Here is a 15,931-nt window from a genome sequence, read left to right as displayed (position 1 = left end):
GGAAGCTCACCTCCTACAACGTGGTGGGCAGAGCTTTGCTGTTGCCAGTGATGCTGTGTCTGTAGCAGGCAGTGATGCAGCCAGTCACAGAGCAGATGTAGATTGATTTGAGATGTTGAGGCTCATTCCAAACTTCCTCAGGCTCCTGAGTTAAAAGAGGCGCTGAAGTGTCTTCCTCAGCACTCTAAGTAGGACTCGAACCCAGGTCCGCCGGCGTGGGAGTCAGACGCTCTAACAAGGCTAAAGATTGCAGTCTCTAGCGTCAGTCAGAGCTCTTTTTGAGATCAGGCGAGTGAGGTTTACACACACAGCTCTTACCGGCCTACGTCTGTTACACTAACACCAGTGTTTCTGACTGGAAGCATCTCTCTCCATTTTCCTCTTCCAGTGTAGCCTAGAGGATTCATAAGAAAACTGTTACACAATATTTAAATTACCTTATTAACAGTATACATCGGGTGTGCCGCACACGTCGTGAAAAGTGAAGCCAAAACGTTTCAATCGCCCCCAGGTGGCTGGATGCAGTACAGGTCATAAACCCCGCCCTCTCAATGTAATCTAATGGGACGTGAGACAAACTAAACAATCAAATTACACTTCAAATTATTTTTTTTTCAAAGATGGTTTCTGTCATTTCAGGCAGTTTTTATCATGCTGATGTTAGTTCAAGTGTTCGTTTTTTAAATAAGTTTGGTTTTAGTTAGTTATTTAATGCTATAAAACAGGGGGTGAGATGTCATGATTGACAGCTGAGATTGATAGCATCTCTAAGCGAAGTAGTCAAGGAGGCACCAAAAAGCTTAGTGGTTAGTACTTTATTTTACCTTATTTTAATAAGACTTCAGTTGTGCTACAATCAGCAGACATCAAAATTGGAGCAGTCAGGCAAAATTGGAGCAGTCACTCCCTGTGGGAGTGTGGGTAAGACCTTGATACCGCAGCTCCACTTCAGGCTCAATAATGGTCAGACTCAGGCTCCGAACAACATAATCAGCGCAAGACGTCAGCACCATCTCGGGGCATTGGCAGCTTCACTTTTCTACAATGGAAGACAGTAAAGGTGTGTCATCACACAGTCATGTGAATATTATTCTTGTTGCATTTTGCCATCAAATACCTAAACACACACGGTCTAACCCAGTGTCAGCCCTGTTCCTGGAGGAACACCAAGGGTGCGTCTCAATCAGCTCCCTAGCTTGAGAATCAGTGTATCATGTACACGAATTCGGGCACTGAGACACCCTGACTCATTACTGACAACAGCTCTATTTCTGGCGACATGGCAACATCCTCAATGTACAATATCACTACTGGGATTACTGATACTGGTCACTGTCCTCTGATGGTCGCATTTGTCAGCCGCATACGTCAAGGATGTCTCATTTCAGAAATGGGAAACTGGTCTAGCCAGTGGAAGTGTGCTCTCAAACAGAATGAGTTTGTTCCCACCAGAGTTTCAAATGCAAGACACAAGTTTACAAAAGCAGGATCACCCACCTCAGGATCACCAGAAAAGCATTTCTCCCAGGACGACATCTGGCACCTCTGGGGCGTTCCAAACAAAAACTATTTTCTAAACCTCATGACTTACAGTAACTTCCCTCAGTACAGACTGTACATCCTATGAGTGTTTTGCCTTTGCCTTGCATCCTTCTGCAACAAATGCACACTCTATCTTCCTAAAAATATTCATTAATTACTAATAGTCAAAAAGTCAAAACTGCTTTTATTCACATATACACCGATCAGGCATAACATGATGAGCACTGTCAGGTGAAGTGAATAACACTGATTATCTGTTAGTGGGTGGATATATTAGGCAGCAAGTGAACATTTTGTCCTCAAAGTTGATGTGCCAACATCTCCAACAGCTCCGAAAGAGCCAACAGTGGACACGTGAGCATCAGAACTGGACCACGGAGCAATGGAAGAAGGTGCCTGGTCTGATGAATCACGTTTTCTTTTACATCACGTGGATGGCCGGGTGCGTGTGCGTCGCTTACCTGGGGAACACATGGCACCAGGGTGCACTATGGGAAGAAGGCAAGCCGGAGGAGGCAGTGTGATGCTTTGGGCAATGTTCTGCTGGGAAACCTTGGGTCCTGCCATCCATGTGGATGTTACTTTGACACGTACCACCTACCTAAGCATTGTTGCAGACCATGTACACCCTTTCATGGAAACGGTATTCCCTGCTGGCTGTGGCCTCTTTCAGCAGGATAATGCTCCTGCCACAAAGCAAAAATGGTTCAGCAATGGTTTGAGGAGCACAACAACGAGTTTGAGGTGTTGACTTGGCCTCCAAATTCCCCAGATCTCAATCCAATCGAGCATCAGTGGGATGTGCTGAACAAACAAGTCCGATCCATGGAGGCTCCACCTCACAACTTACAGGACTTAAAGGATCTGCTGCTAACATCTTGGTGTCAGATACCACAGCACACCTTCAGGGGTCTAGAGGAGTCCATGCCTCGACGGGTCAGGGCTGATTTGGCAGCAAAAGGGGGAACAGAACAATATTACGAAGGTGGTCATAATGTTATGCCTGATCGGTGTATATATATTTATGTTTATAACAGTATGTGCCTGTTATGTGCTGTCTACTTTCACAGTTTTGCTAAAGATAAATGTCACTTTGCACAATCTTCATATTACATTCCTGCAAAGATGACAGAAAATTTACTCTCAATTGCTGTCCTGAGTCAAAGCATGAGGGTGATTGAGTGTGACCTGAACACACCAGTGAGTGATGGGATATTCTGTTAATAAAATGATTGTGGCTGAAGAATAGCATGAGAACTTTATTATGTCTGGTCTCTCATATCATCTCAGGGAGCTTTTATTATGTTTTACACATGCACAATAAGATGATTTCAGTGTGGATGAGAAACTTGGCAAACGCTTGAAAACAACAGAGTGTTTTGAAATGAAAACGCAGTTTTCAAATGTATCCAGATTAATGTAGACGCAGCCTTAGGTGTTTAATTGGCTGATTTGTTAATGTGCTCTCATTAATTGCTGATTGATGTGGCAGGTTGGCCCGAATCCTGTTGCGTTTACCAGCGCTGCGGTCGATGAGTTCCAATATAACTGAGGAGCTGTTTTTCACCGGCCTTATTGGCAATGTACCGATCGACAGTATCATCCCATATATCTTTAAAATGGAGACTGCAGACTACAACAGCCAAATGACAGTCCGTAAGTTTTGCCTCTTTGTCGCCATCTCTGTTTGAAACCTGCAATTGCCGTTATTTGCAGAATTATCATCTTTACGTGGGTTGTGCATCAGCACGACTCCTCAGCGGATGAATCTAATGTTTGCTGTCAGTCATCGCACCGGTGTGGATACTGTACTTCAGAATCACAGATTGTAGTCTTGAAGTATGACCAAAATAAGAATTTTCACTGGAAAATGTCATCTGAACAAGTAAGTATGTCTGCCACTTTTGTTCTGACCAACTGTCAATGGTGATTAACGATCACTTAGCTCGGATCACATCAAACCGTGCAAATTATTATTATTTTTATACTTTGTTCTCAAATTGTTAATGTTAACAGCATCAGCACTGGTGTGGTTGTAGACATTATTTCAGCCATTGCCAGAGGGATGACACAGTTTTAAAGCTTCATAAGGGAAGGTATCAGAAAAGCATAGCAATAAATAAATTAAATGGCAGTTAATTCATATATTTAAGAATATTCTATATCTGCTCTTCTATTGGAAATCAGTGTAGCTGTAATCATTCAGGCGTTCGGAGATTTTTGAGTTCACTGTGCAAGTAAAACCTTGAACCTTATTGTGATCATTTTAAATTATAAAATTTTATTTAAAAATTTAAATATTTTTTATTGGAAACATAAAAAATATGAAATTTCAGCAACAATTTTTAGCACTGTATGACTTTTACAACCAGTCTGTTCCCAACTAGAGAACATGGAGGATGTTGAATTCTCTGGCTCGTGAATTAACGCATCATATGGATCACCGCACCATTAACCACAGGTTACAAAAATACTATGTAGCCTACACAATGTACATAATATGTACAAAAGGTTTATTTCAGTTGTTACGGGAAGTGATGTATTTAGCAAATGATAACAACTAATAAAATACAGTTTAAAGCATCGCAAGGTACAAAGGAAAAGCACAAAGAAATGAAATTGATGCGACTAGTTTGCTGTGCTTTATCCAAACATTACACGAATCCCTCAATCATACAGTCAGAGACGACTGCACAAAACTAATAAAAAAAAACACTATAAAGTGTTAAGATAAACAATTGTAGTTTAAGTTCGCGGTGAAACTATTTGTTTTAAATGATCCATAAACCTGCTGAGAAACAAAGAGCGAGAACTAAAATTCTCATTTCCTCAGAAACTCATTAATATTCATGTATGCTCAACTGAAACCATCTCAGAACCTCGTAACACGGGTTTGTCTCCACACACACATGTCAGGAAAGATGTCGGATGTCAATGCTGCAACTTTCTGCTGTCAGCTCCCGATTTTTCGCTGTGACCACTGACCAGTGTTTTGAGAGAGAAACAGACGTGAAATGACTCTATAGCCTATCAGCTGGTAAGTAGTTTTAGTGTTTCATTAAAAAGGAAAACCTGCAGCTAAACTACCTACTAAATAATCACGGCACACAACAGGCTTTTGTTGTCCGTATTTTAAAGGCAGTCGACAACTGACCAATTTATATAAATGTCTCCGTTTATCTTTTAGTCGATTTGATCTATACGTGTTATTTCTAAGTTTCATTCACATTTTGACTGAAGCTCTAATGTGAAAGAATTTTTGCCTTATTTCCTGCTTTTGCTCCTCCCACTTGTTTTCAGGGTTTAATCTCTACTAAAATGCTTTTTTTGCTTTTTATGTGCAGTTTTACAAAAAAAAAAAAAAAAAAAATTGATTTGGTGATTTACTTAATTTACACTTTTAATATGAAAACCCATGATAATAAAATATGAATTAATGTTTATTTATTCCAAATTAGTAGCTATTTATTATGTAAAAAAGTGATTTTTTTAATGACTACATCCCCTAGGCTACCTAAACAAAGAGTCATCTATTTTATTCCCAAAAATGTTTACTAATGTAAATTTTGCAACCATCATTTCCATCACAAAATGCTACTGAACAGTTTATTTGATTTATTTAGTGGAAATGACGCTGTGGTGGAAATATTTTTGATGTTTTAAGGAAAATGTTAAAAATGACGGAATTTGATGTAGCGTCTGGACCAATCAGACACACAATCAGGGCTCTAAATTAACACCCGCCAACCCGCCAAATGCGGGTTAAAATTCATTTTGGCGGGTGTTACTAAAAACTTACTAGCCAGTTTGGCCGGTGATGCATGAGGCTCTGTTCTCGGTCATTTATCCCCCCTGGCAGCACTTCCTACATTTCCCATGAACACTGTGCCGTAATGCTACGCGATGACGCTTCATACGCCCATTGGCTGCGCGCAGTTTGCAGTGAAACCAGCGCGAGAAACCATGGAAACGAACGGAGCGTCCATCAGAAAACACAAGGAAGAAGATCCAGTGTTGCCAACTAACCAGATTTAGCGACTTTTCAGACCCCGTTAGCGACAATTTTTCAAAAAAGCGCCTAGCGACAAATCTAGCGACTTTTTGGACAAACCTCTCTCAGCGTCTGCTCTGTTCAGTGAGTGTCTGAGAGGAGCAGCAGCATTGTTGAGTGCACGGCATCTGACAGATGTGAATGAGCGAGCTACACACGAGCACAGTGTTGCCACGGACCAAACACTATCTGATTCTCCTTTGTTTTATATAAGAATTTATTTTACCGTTTTGATTTCCATTTTTCTCGTGTGCTTATCACTTATATTACTCACTATCACAGAGCTTTAGTTCATCCAGTTTCCAAACTCTCTGAATTCATATAATTTACATATATAAAAAATGTAGTCAATTCACTATATCATACTCGTTCTGTTGCCTGACAAAAAAATAAAAATTATATATATATATATATATATATATATATATATGAAATAAGAACAGCTTTATTTGACATTCGGCTATATTGTATTAAAATACAGTATGTGAGCACGAAATAGGAGAGAAAACACATTAGGCAGAATGCAACCGACGTGATGACGTCACGAATATGCTAATTGACGCATGATGTCATCTAGTGACATTTAGCGACTTTTTGGGCAGGCTTTAGCTACTTTCCTTTGAAAACAGCTGGCCACATTGAGAAGAACGAACGGATCCAGACCAGGGAGCATAGACTGAAAGAGGAGGGAGTTAGCTAGTAAAGGAAAAAGTTAAGATTAAACTAAATGCGGCGGTGGTTGGGACAGATTTCTGGGGGCGAGAAGAGGAATGAGGCAGGGGAGGAGGATATCGACAGAGAAACGAAGAAAGGAAAATTTAATGCCAAATGGCTGACGGGTCGTGAATGGCTTGTGTTTGATCACGAAAATGTCGTCATGTTTTGTCAGGATTGCCGCATATACGCGAAAGAAAAAAACAAAACGAGCAATTTCGTGGTGGGAACTAATAATTTGAGTAAGTTGAGGCAGTAAAGGACCATGAGAGTTCCGATTCTGATGGCACCTCTGAAGAAGAAGAAGAGCTCTGAAGACATGTGATTCAAATGATAGATAGATGAAATGTTTGCACTTTATGTGCATATTTTGTTGTATGCATTGTACTTTATATGAGTTTTTCATGCCAACAATGTTAATAAAATGATCAAATGCATTCAGTAGCACTCGTAATTTCTCTTATTTTCACCGGGAAAAAAATGGAGTTCCTTTCCTAGTGGAAATTCTGATTGGCTGGTAACTTTAGAAAGTTACCAGCCACATTGGCTGGTGATCAAAAAAGTTAATTTAGAACACTGCACACAATTATTTAGAATATTTTATGAATAATCCAAAATTCTCCCAAAGTTCTGTGAACTCATCCCCCAAAACTGCAACTATAACATCCCAAATGAAACTAACACACAGGCAGAACCAGGTGTGCTGTTACAGGACACATGAAGACCGAAGAGTTATGATCAGAAAGAATTTGCAGAGACATATGACTCTAATTTAATTCTTGTTGAGAAGGACAAATAAACCCTTTTAATCCTATCTATTCTGTAGATAACCACGTGAGAAATCTATAAACATGTATCCAATTTTCCCATCTCATGAATTTCCTTTTATAGGGTTTGGCTTATGTATTACTTATCTGTTTTGTATTAATGTTTCAGTGTTGCATACTACTGTGGTTAACTAAAATCACATGGGTATCATGTTTGAACTCCAACTACATGTTGCGAACTCTGTGACACATTAGTATTATAAGAATCTAGAAGATTCTTCTCTCAAACATCCAATCCAATGTCTTATGCTAATATCCTGCTAGAGCTTAAAGGATCGTAAATTTTCCTTTCAAAGATTTGGGTATGATTGGCCCACTGACCCAGAGGAGCAGAGGCCAGCACCATAGGTTAAAAGCCAGCACACAGTCTCCTCCCTCTCTCACTTGCATCTTCGACTGTCCCAAGACAACTCCTGCTGGTGGCCTCTCAGGCCAGGCGAGACCGGGCAGTGACTGAGTGAGACCGTGAGTCTTTTGTGCTGCTATTGATGAGGGTGCTGATGGGCTGCAGGTGTGCGTGATTAAAACTCTGGTGATGACGTGCGCTGTGTCTGTGTGAGGGTAGAGCCTGGCGTGTCTGTGACACTAAACAGCGATTTAGTAATAATTTGTGAACCCCCTTTGTTAGCAAAGATGCTTTATTACTGAGAAAACTGATGGTTTCCCTAAGCGTGTTTTTGACTTTTCTCCATAGCTCCATTTCCTGTTCCCACTTCCGTTTCCACTCTTTCATTTCTTATTTTACCCATGTACGTGTGATTTGTGTATATGTATGTGTTTGTTAGTTTAGTTATGTGTTTGTGTTTGTGATTTAGTTAATAAAACTTGTGCACAATACATATTTGGTTCTGACTTCCTGTCTGCTCATAGTTGTCTCTTAAATGATTTAGATCAAGCTCTAAGTGTCACAGACACGCCAGGCTCCAACACCCACCAGTCACAGCGCACTCCATCTCCTGAGTACTGATCACGCACACCTGCACCTCATCAGCTCACCAATCAGTACCAGCATATAAGACACTCACACACTCACTCTCATTGTCCGGTCTCGTTCGCAATAAGGAACTTACCTCTTGCTTACCTCAAGGACTCCCAGTACTACTTACCTGTATCCTGTGTCTCCGAGTTACCTCCTGTGCCTCCAGTCCGTGTGTGAGTGTCGTCAGTCTTCCTTGTCTCCACGTTGCCACCGCTATCATCCAGCATCCATCCTGCAATCGACAAAGGACAGTATTATCAGTCTATCATTCATCTATCACTACCACTGCATCTGCTACTCACCTGTTGTCACCTGTACCTCTGCTTGTGTTCAAATAAACCACCTTATCTGTGATCTTCTGTCTCCGGCCCGTGCATATTGTAACAGAAGACCGGACCTTAACAGCGGAACACAAGCATGAGCCATCCCGATCCGTTCCAGAACCTGGTTGACGCTTTGCGTTGCACATTCCCCGTTCACCCGTCACAACCACCACCAGCCAGCACGTCCGGAAACACCGCTTCCTCACCACCTGTTTACGCCAGTCCCATGGCCAAACCGGCTCCCTTCTCTGGTTCGGCGGAGGATTGCAATGAATTCCTCCTGCAATGCTCGCTGGCCCTGGAGATGCAACCGCACTTATTCCCCACGGAACACTCAAAGGTAGCGTTTTTAATTTTACAATTAAATGGTAAAGCGCTTCAATGGGCTGATTCCATTTGGTCCCAAAAAAAACCCTGTGATCCAGTCGTACTCCAGCTTTGTCGACCACTTCAAGGAAGTGTTTGGAGAACCTGCCTTTGACTCGTCCATTGGTGAGAAACTTTATAATTTGAAACAAAGAAAAATGTCTGTGAATGAATATGCTCTGCAATTCAGAACTCTCGCTGCCAGAAGTGGATGGAACGAACAAGCGCTACTAACAACGTATCGACAGGGATTGGATCCTCAAGTGCGGTTGCATCTCGCTGCATACAAGGATACCATCGGCCTTGAACGGTTTATCCAACTATCCATCCGCTTCGCCACTCGTATGCAGTCGTGCCTTGAAGAGCACCAGGGTCAGTCACAGCTCAACACCTCCCTCTGCCGACCAGAATCCGTCAGCCCTCCAGAACCAGCCAACGAACCCATGCAACTTGAGTCAACTCGTCTGACTCCCACAGAACGGCAGAGAAGGCTGACCCAGAATCTGTGCTTGTATTATGGTTCTCCTGGGCATGTAATCTCCGCATGCCCAACTCGTCCTCCTCGTCCCATGGTGAGTGCCATCTTCCCCTCCTCTAATACCATGAAATCACTCACCACTATTGCAAAACTTACTGCTGCTGATATCTCCATTCCAGTTACCGCACTCCTCGATTCTGGGTCAGCAGGAAATTTCATCTCCAGTGCCCTCTGCCGTCAGCTCCACCTCAAGACCAAGACAACGCCGTCAACCTACCAGATCCACTCAATAACCGGAAAACCCGTCAGCAGAAGACATGTTAGTCATAGTGTTGGACCACTACTGCTTCAAGTCGGAATACTTCATGTGGAGAACATTCATTCGCTGGTTCTGGAGGGATCCACCGCTGACGTGATCCTAGGGCGTCCGTGGTTGGAGCAGCACAATCCCATCATCTCATGGAAGACTGGCGAAGTCCTGAAGTGGGGCGACACCTGCTTCCCTGACTGTTTCTCTGCATTGCCTGTTCCACGCTCTCCAAGCTCCAATCATCTTCCTGTCTGTACCACATCCATCGAGAGTCCCATCGAGAGACGTTCAGTGGACATTCCTTCGTGTTACGCCCCCTTCAGCGACGTTTTCTGCCCTAAAAGAGCTTCCAAGCTGCCTCCACACCGGCCATGGGACTGCGCCATCGATCTGCTTCCGGGTGAGTCAGTGCCCAGGGGAAAGATCTATCCCCTGTCCATCCCAGAGGAGAAGGCCATGGAGGAGTACATCAAGGAGGCTCTGGCTCAAGGCTACATCCGTCCATCGACTTCCCCTGCTGCATCCAGCTTCTTCTTCGTGGCGAAAAAGGACAGAGGCTTGCGGCCTTGTATAGACTATCGGGCATTAAACTCCATCACTGTCAAGTTCAGGTACCCCCTTCCTCTCGTCCCAGCGGCCCTGGAACATCTCCGTGGTGCCACTGTCTTCACCAAGTTGGACCTCCGCAGCACGTATAACCTCATCCGGAATACGTGAGGGGGACGAGTGGAAGACCGCCTTCGTCACGTCCACTGGACACTACGAATACCTTGTAATGCCATATGGCCTGGTCAACGCCCCCTCCGTATTCCAGGACTTCATTCACAAGGTGCTCCGAGAGTTTCTCCACAAGTTCGTTCTGGTCTATATAGACGATATCCTGATTTACTCCCGGAGCATGGCCGAACATCGCCGTAACGTTGCGGAGGTCCTGAAACGCCTGAGAGAATTCCAGCTATTCTTCAAAGCCGAAAAATGCTCCTTCCATCAATCCTCAGTGAAGTTCCTTGGGTATAACATCGACAGCAGTGGCATCCGGATGGACGAGGGGAAGGTGGAAGCCATCAGGAACTGGCCCACACCCACTACTGTTAAGGAACTCCAACATTTCCTCGGCTTTGCCAACTTCTACAGACGGTTCATCCAAAGTTACAGCTCCATCACCAGCCCGCTCACAAGCCTCCTCCGTAACAAGCCCAAGTCTCTGTCCTGGACTCCAGCCGCCACAGAAGCATTCAACACCCTCAAAGAAGTCTTCACCACCGCTCCTCTCCTGGTCCATCCAGACCCGGACAAACCCTTCATCGTGGAGGTGGACGCATCCACCACAAGAGTAGGAGCGGTCCTCTCACAGCAGCAGGGGAACCCTAGCCGCCTCCATCCATGCACCTTCTTCTCCCACAAGCTCAACCCGGTGGAGGTGAACTACGACATCGGTAACCGAGAACTTCTTGCTGTCAAGTTGGCCCTCGAGGAGTGGAGGCATTGGCTGGAGGGAGCCAGACATCCCTTCCTGGTCTTAACAGATCATAAAAACCTTGAGTATCTCCGAGCAGCTAAAAGACTCAATCCCAGACAAGCCCGCTGGGCTTTGTTCTTCACATGCTTTAACTTTACTATCTCCTACCGTCCTGGATCCCGTAACGTCAAGGCTGACGCACTGTCAAGGCTTCACACTCCAGAAGAGAATACCGAGGAACCTGAACCCATACTCCCAGTAGAGATCATCGTCAGCCCCATCACCTGGTCTACCGAGACCTTGCCCTCCTCCAATGCCTCCACCAACACTCCGCCGGGTCTAATGACTGTACCTGTATACTTGTGGTTGTAGACAGATTTTCCAAATCCTGTCGTCTGATTCCTTTGAAAGGACTTCCCACTGCCATGGAAACCGCTGAACTCATGTTCAATCACATATTCCGATATTTCGGAATCCCGGAGGACATCGTGTTGGATAGAGGACCCCAGTTCATCTCTCGAGTGTGGAAAGCATTCTTCTCGCTCCTAGGTGTGACCGTCAGCCTGTCATCTGGATACCATCCACAATCGAACGGGCAGACAGAGCGGAAGATCCAAGAGATCGGCCGCTTCCTACGTACCTTCTGTCATGGCCACCAGGACTCTTGGAACCAGTACCTGGGTTGGGCCGAGTACGTACAGAACTCCCTACGCCAACCATCTACCGGACTTACACCATTCCAGTGCGTACTCGGGTACCAACCCCCACTGTTCCCCTGGTCAGGGGAACCCTCAGACGTACCATCTGTGGATTACTGGTTCCGAGAGAGCGAGAGGGTCTGGGACTCAGCACACCATCAACTGCAACGTGCTCTCAGGAGGCGCAGGATGACAGCAGACCTTCATCGCTCCGAAGCTCCTGCCTACCAACCTGGACAGAAGGTCTGGCTGTCCACCAGAGACATCCGACTGCGCCTACCGTGCCGTAAGCAGAGTCCCAGGTTCATTGGCCCATTCACCATTCTGGAGCAGATCAACCCGGTCACCTACAAACTACAACTTCCACCTGAGTATCGTATTCACCCCACATTCCATGTATCTCTTCTCAAACCTCACCACCCTTCTGTCACAGACACGCCAGGCTCCAACACCCACCAGTCACAGCGCACTCCATCTCCTGAGTACTGATCACGCACACCTGCACCTCATCAGCTCACCAATCAGTACCAGCATATAAGACACTCACACAGAGTGTCACACAGAGACACTCATTGTCCGGTCTCGTTCGCAATAAGGAACTTACCTCTTGCTTTCCTCAAGGACTCCCAGTACTACTTACCTGTATCCTGTGTCTCCGAGTTACCTCCTGTGTCTCCAGTCCGTGTGTGAGTGTCATCAGTCTTCCTCGTCTCCACGTTGCCACCGCTATCATCCAGCATCCATCCTGCAATCCACAAAGGACAGTATTATCAGTCTATCATTTATCTATCACTACCACTGCATCTGCTACTCACCTGTTGTTACCTGTACCTCTGCTTGTGTTCAAATAAACCACCTTATCTGTGATCTTCTGTCTCCGGCCCGTGCATATTGTAACACTAAGAGCTGTAAATGCAGAGAAAGAATTATTTTTCTGTGGCCATGAAAGATACCCTTCTCTAAGAATTAATTAATAATCAATACTGAGTGTTCACAGAATGAACTGATTGACTGATTGTAATTTTAATGTAGCTACATCAAGTTAATCGAATTAACTGAATCAAATATTCATACTTAATAATCATAATGAGTTATGAATAATTATTAATATTTCCCCTTTGAGCTAATTCGCAACATTGATGCAGGTTCACAGCAGACAATTAAGTAAACTAATGAGAATGTGAAACGTGTTTTCAGAGATTTATTTCCTTAATATTCTTAAGACAAAAGTGCCGTTTTATTTGAAGAATAACCCAAAAAAAGTTCAACGTGAGCTGATTCTTTTCTTCTTTCTCTTTCTTTTTTCAGTTTGTTTGACAAAGAATGGAAATATCTGCAAGATGCTTGTGGAAACACAACCTGCACAAGATCTGATTTTTGAACTACTGTCTTCTTGTCTCTCAGTTTTCAACAAAATCCACTATTCTGTTATCTGCTGTAAAGGCATCCGTCAGATGATTCAACTAATGGCACAGCAAGCTGAGGAAGTGTTTCCTCACTGCTCATATTAGCTGTGACATGATCACTTTAAAGATTATTGTTCTCTTTACTGTTATTGTTGCACTTCACTATGATTTTTGCTGGTGTCGATGTGCTGATGCTGAATATGAGATAGGTGGGAGATGCTGCCCAATGTGTGCTGCTGGTAAGAAAAGTTATACCATATAGTTTACATATTTAACAAAATTTGTATAATTTCAAAGTTCCTAAATTTTGATGTTTTTTATTTTTCAGGTTTGTTAAATATATTACTTCAGTGATGATAATCTGCTTTATTCTGCATTAATGAATATATATTTTTCTGCATAAAAGCATTTGTTTTTGTTAGAGGGGAAAAAAATTAAATTATAAAGTCAGTATATCATGACAGTGCATTTTGCATCACATTGCTAAAGTGGTTTCTGTTGAAATTAAATAACTTTTATGCGCTGCTTTTTAGGAAATCATGTTTTGTGGCACTGCACAGAAGATACCAGCACAACTTGTGCTCCATGCCCTGAATTCACTTACATTGATGAACCCAACGGCTTATCAAAATGCTTTGTCTGTACTGTGTGTGATGCTAGTGAGTGTTTCCCCCTTTAAATACAGGATGTTCATCTGGAAATTAAGATTTTATTCATTTGAATCTGTTTGATCTTTTAATGCAGGTGATTTAGCATCTGAAGAGATGCTAGTTGCTCTGTGGTTGTTGTTCCTAACAGTAACTTGTGTAAAATGGTTCCTGTTGACTCATTTCTATCTTAGGCCGAGGGATAAGAGTGAAAAAAGCCTGTACTCGGTCGTCAGATACTGTTTGTGAGCCACTGGAACAATTCTACTGCATTGAAAAAAATAAAGATAGCTGTAGAAACGCTGTGAAACACTCTGAATGCAGCCCTGGACAATATATCAAACAAGCAGGTAAATGATAAAATTATATAAATATGCTGTTTATTGTTATCTGTGCTGCATTAGTTACAGTTTAGGAAACAGAGGTTTTTTTTTTTTTTTTTAACAATATCTTTTCTGTAACTATATGTCATTGTCTTTACAGGAACTCCCTCCACAGATACAGTATGTGCAGATTGTGAAGTCGACACATATTCAAACGGCTCTTTTTCATCCTGTTTACCTCACACACAGTAAGTGTTCACTTATACTGTTGGTGTGTGCTGTTGGTCATCATTTTTCATCTCATCCTGGATATTATTCACAGATGTGAAGCACTGGGACTTACTGAAACATCTCCAGGAACACAATCATCTGACAGTGAATGTGGAAACACCACTACTGCACACATTGCTAGTGTTATAGTTACTTTAATAATAATAATAATTGCAGTAGTAAGTGTTTTTACAATTGTACATATTCGAAAGAAGAAACGATCTGGTACAGGTAAGCTTTATTCAATTTGTTCAGAATGTTTTTGTAGTATGAGATATATAGTTGTTTTTCATATAATTGTTTTTTCTATGCAAACTCAGACAGATTAAAAAAAAATATATACAGTCAAGGAGCTGGAATACTTTTTGACAATTACTCATATACACTATATATTTGCTACAATGAGAAAAAAAGATGGTGATGCAGTGAGGAATATACTAATGATTAAATTACTATTTTGTCTTCCTTCTGTTCATGCAGGAATACAGGTATAATTCAATTTTATGTCTTTTTTCACATTAAAGAGAAACAAATAAAACAAATTTCTTTTATGTTTAAAATAACAATGTATGTTTTTTTTGGGGGGTTTTTTTGTTAAAAGGGAACAGGAAATGATTTCAATGAAGCAGTCAGTATGGGTAAGTGTAGTAAATCATATACACACACAGTTAATCAGCTCATGTACATGATGAGAAACTTCACTGACATAATATTAGATTTAAATTGTTATTTAATAATATTTCGGTCTTCTGTGGTTTGACTGTGAGAAAGCATTGCAAAATATTCTTTGTGCTTGCTCAAGCTGAAAAGTAGCTAATGCTTTCCTTCACTGTGCTTTCAGTTGTTGGTGGCTGTATAAAGAGAATCGGATTGTCCTAACAAAAGTCCTAACAACCTTGGAATCACTGCAGAATCCAATTCCAGAATAGAGACTACATCAACCCTCCCCCCCATCCATATCCACTTCATACACTTAATATGGATACTGAGAAATATATGGTTTTTTCTTACCATAGAGATTATGACATGTTTCACTTTAAAAGCTAATACTTTGTAAATTGTAAATCTTTAAACTGATACTCATTCATGTTTATTAAACTGGTATACAAACCAAGAAAAGAGCCATTGCTTGTATAATTCTGCCTACAATGAAAAAGAACATCTCTAGCACATGTGCTAGTCATGCAATGAGATCCAGGCAGACCAGCAATGATTATGCCAGAGATCAAATTTGAATAAGGAATAATAAATTTATTCTTATATGAAAAAAAAATGAATAAATAAAAAAAGTTGATCACAAAAAAAATAATAAATTTAAATGTAAAATTATAGAGACAAACAAATGAATTACGTAAACAATAGTTCCAGAGTATTGTATCTAACAGATTGTGAAGATCAGAGTATAGAGAAAGAGCAAAAGAAGTAAGATATTCGCAGAATGAGAGGTAGAAGAGACGGAGCAGAAGAAGAAGCAGAAGTGAAAAGCAAAATAAGAGCAATGAATAAATATGCAGGAAACATGCACCCTTTTAAATGTA

At 42.1% G+C, this 15,931-nt stretch overlaps 1 protein-coding gene across 4 annotated transcripts in view; it reads left to right on the top strand.

Annotated features, from left to right (window-relative positions):
- LOC127517907 (tumor necrosis factor receptor superfamily member 14) overlaps positions 1-15,514 on the top strand; it is a 41,674-nt gene extending 26,160 nt beyond the window's left edge. For 2 of the 4 annotated variants that reach the window (XR_007931398.1, XR_007931397.1), the window contains exons 2-9: positions 13,056-13,392; positions 13,687-13,812; positions 13,995-14,150; positions 14,284-14,371; positions 14,446-14,624; positions 14,714-14,881; positions 14,995-15,031; positions 15,235-15,514. Coding sequence is in view for 1 of the 4 variants with exons in the window: in XM_051904115.1 (XP_051760075.1) it covers positions 13,266-13,392; positions 13,687-13,812; positions 13,995-14,150; positions 14,284-14,371; positions 14,446-14,624; positions 14,874-14,881; positions 14,995-15,031; positions 15,235-15,272 (759 nt within the window). In the remaining 3 variants the exon portion in view is untranslated. Of the gene's footprint in view, positions 1-4,414; positions 4,580-13,055; positions 13,393-13,686; positions 13,813-13,994; positions 14,151-14,283; positions 14,372-14,445; positions 14,625-14,713; positions 14,882-14,994; positions 15,032-15,234 lie in introns of those variants that run through there. The other 2 variants (XR_007931396.1, XM_051904115.1) reach the window with 2 other exon arrangements.
- The last annotated feature ends 417 nt before the right edge of the window (positions 15,515-15,931 follow it).

The sequence above is a fragment of the Ctenopharyngodon idella genome, chromosome 8 (genome assembly GCF_019924925.1).
Source record: "Ctenopharyngodon idella isolate HZGC_01 chromosome 8, HZGC01, whole genome shotgun sequence".
Classification (NCBI taxonomy): domain Eukaryota; kingdom Metazoa; phylum Chordata; class Actinopteri; order Cypriniformes; family Xenocyprididae; genus Ctenopharyngodon; species Ctenopharyngodon idella.
This window is presented reverse-complemented; position numbering and strand designations above follow the sequence as displayed.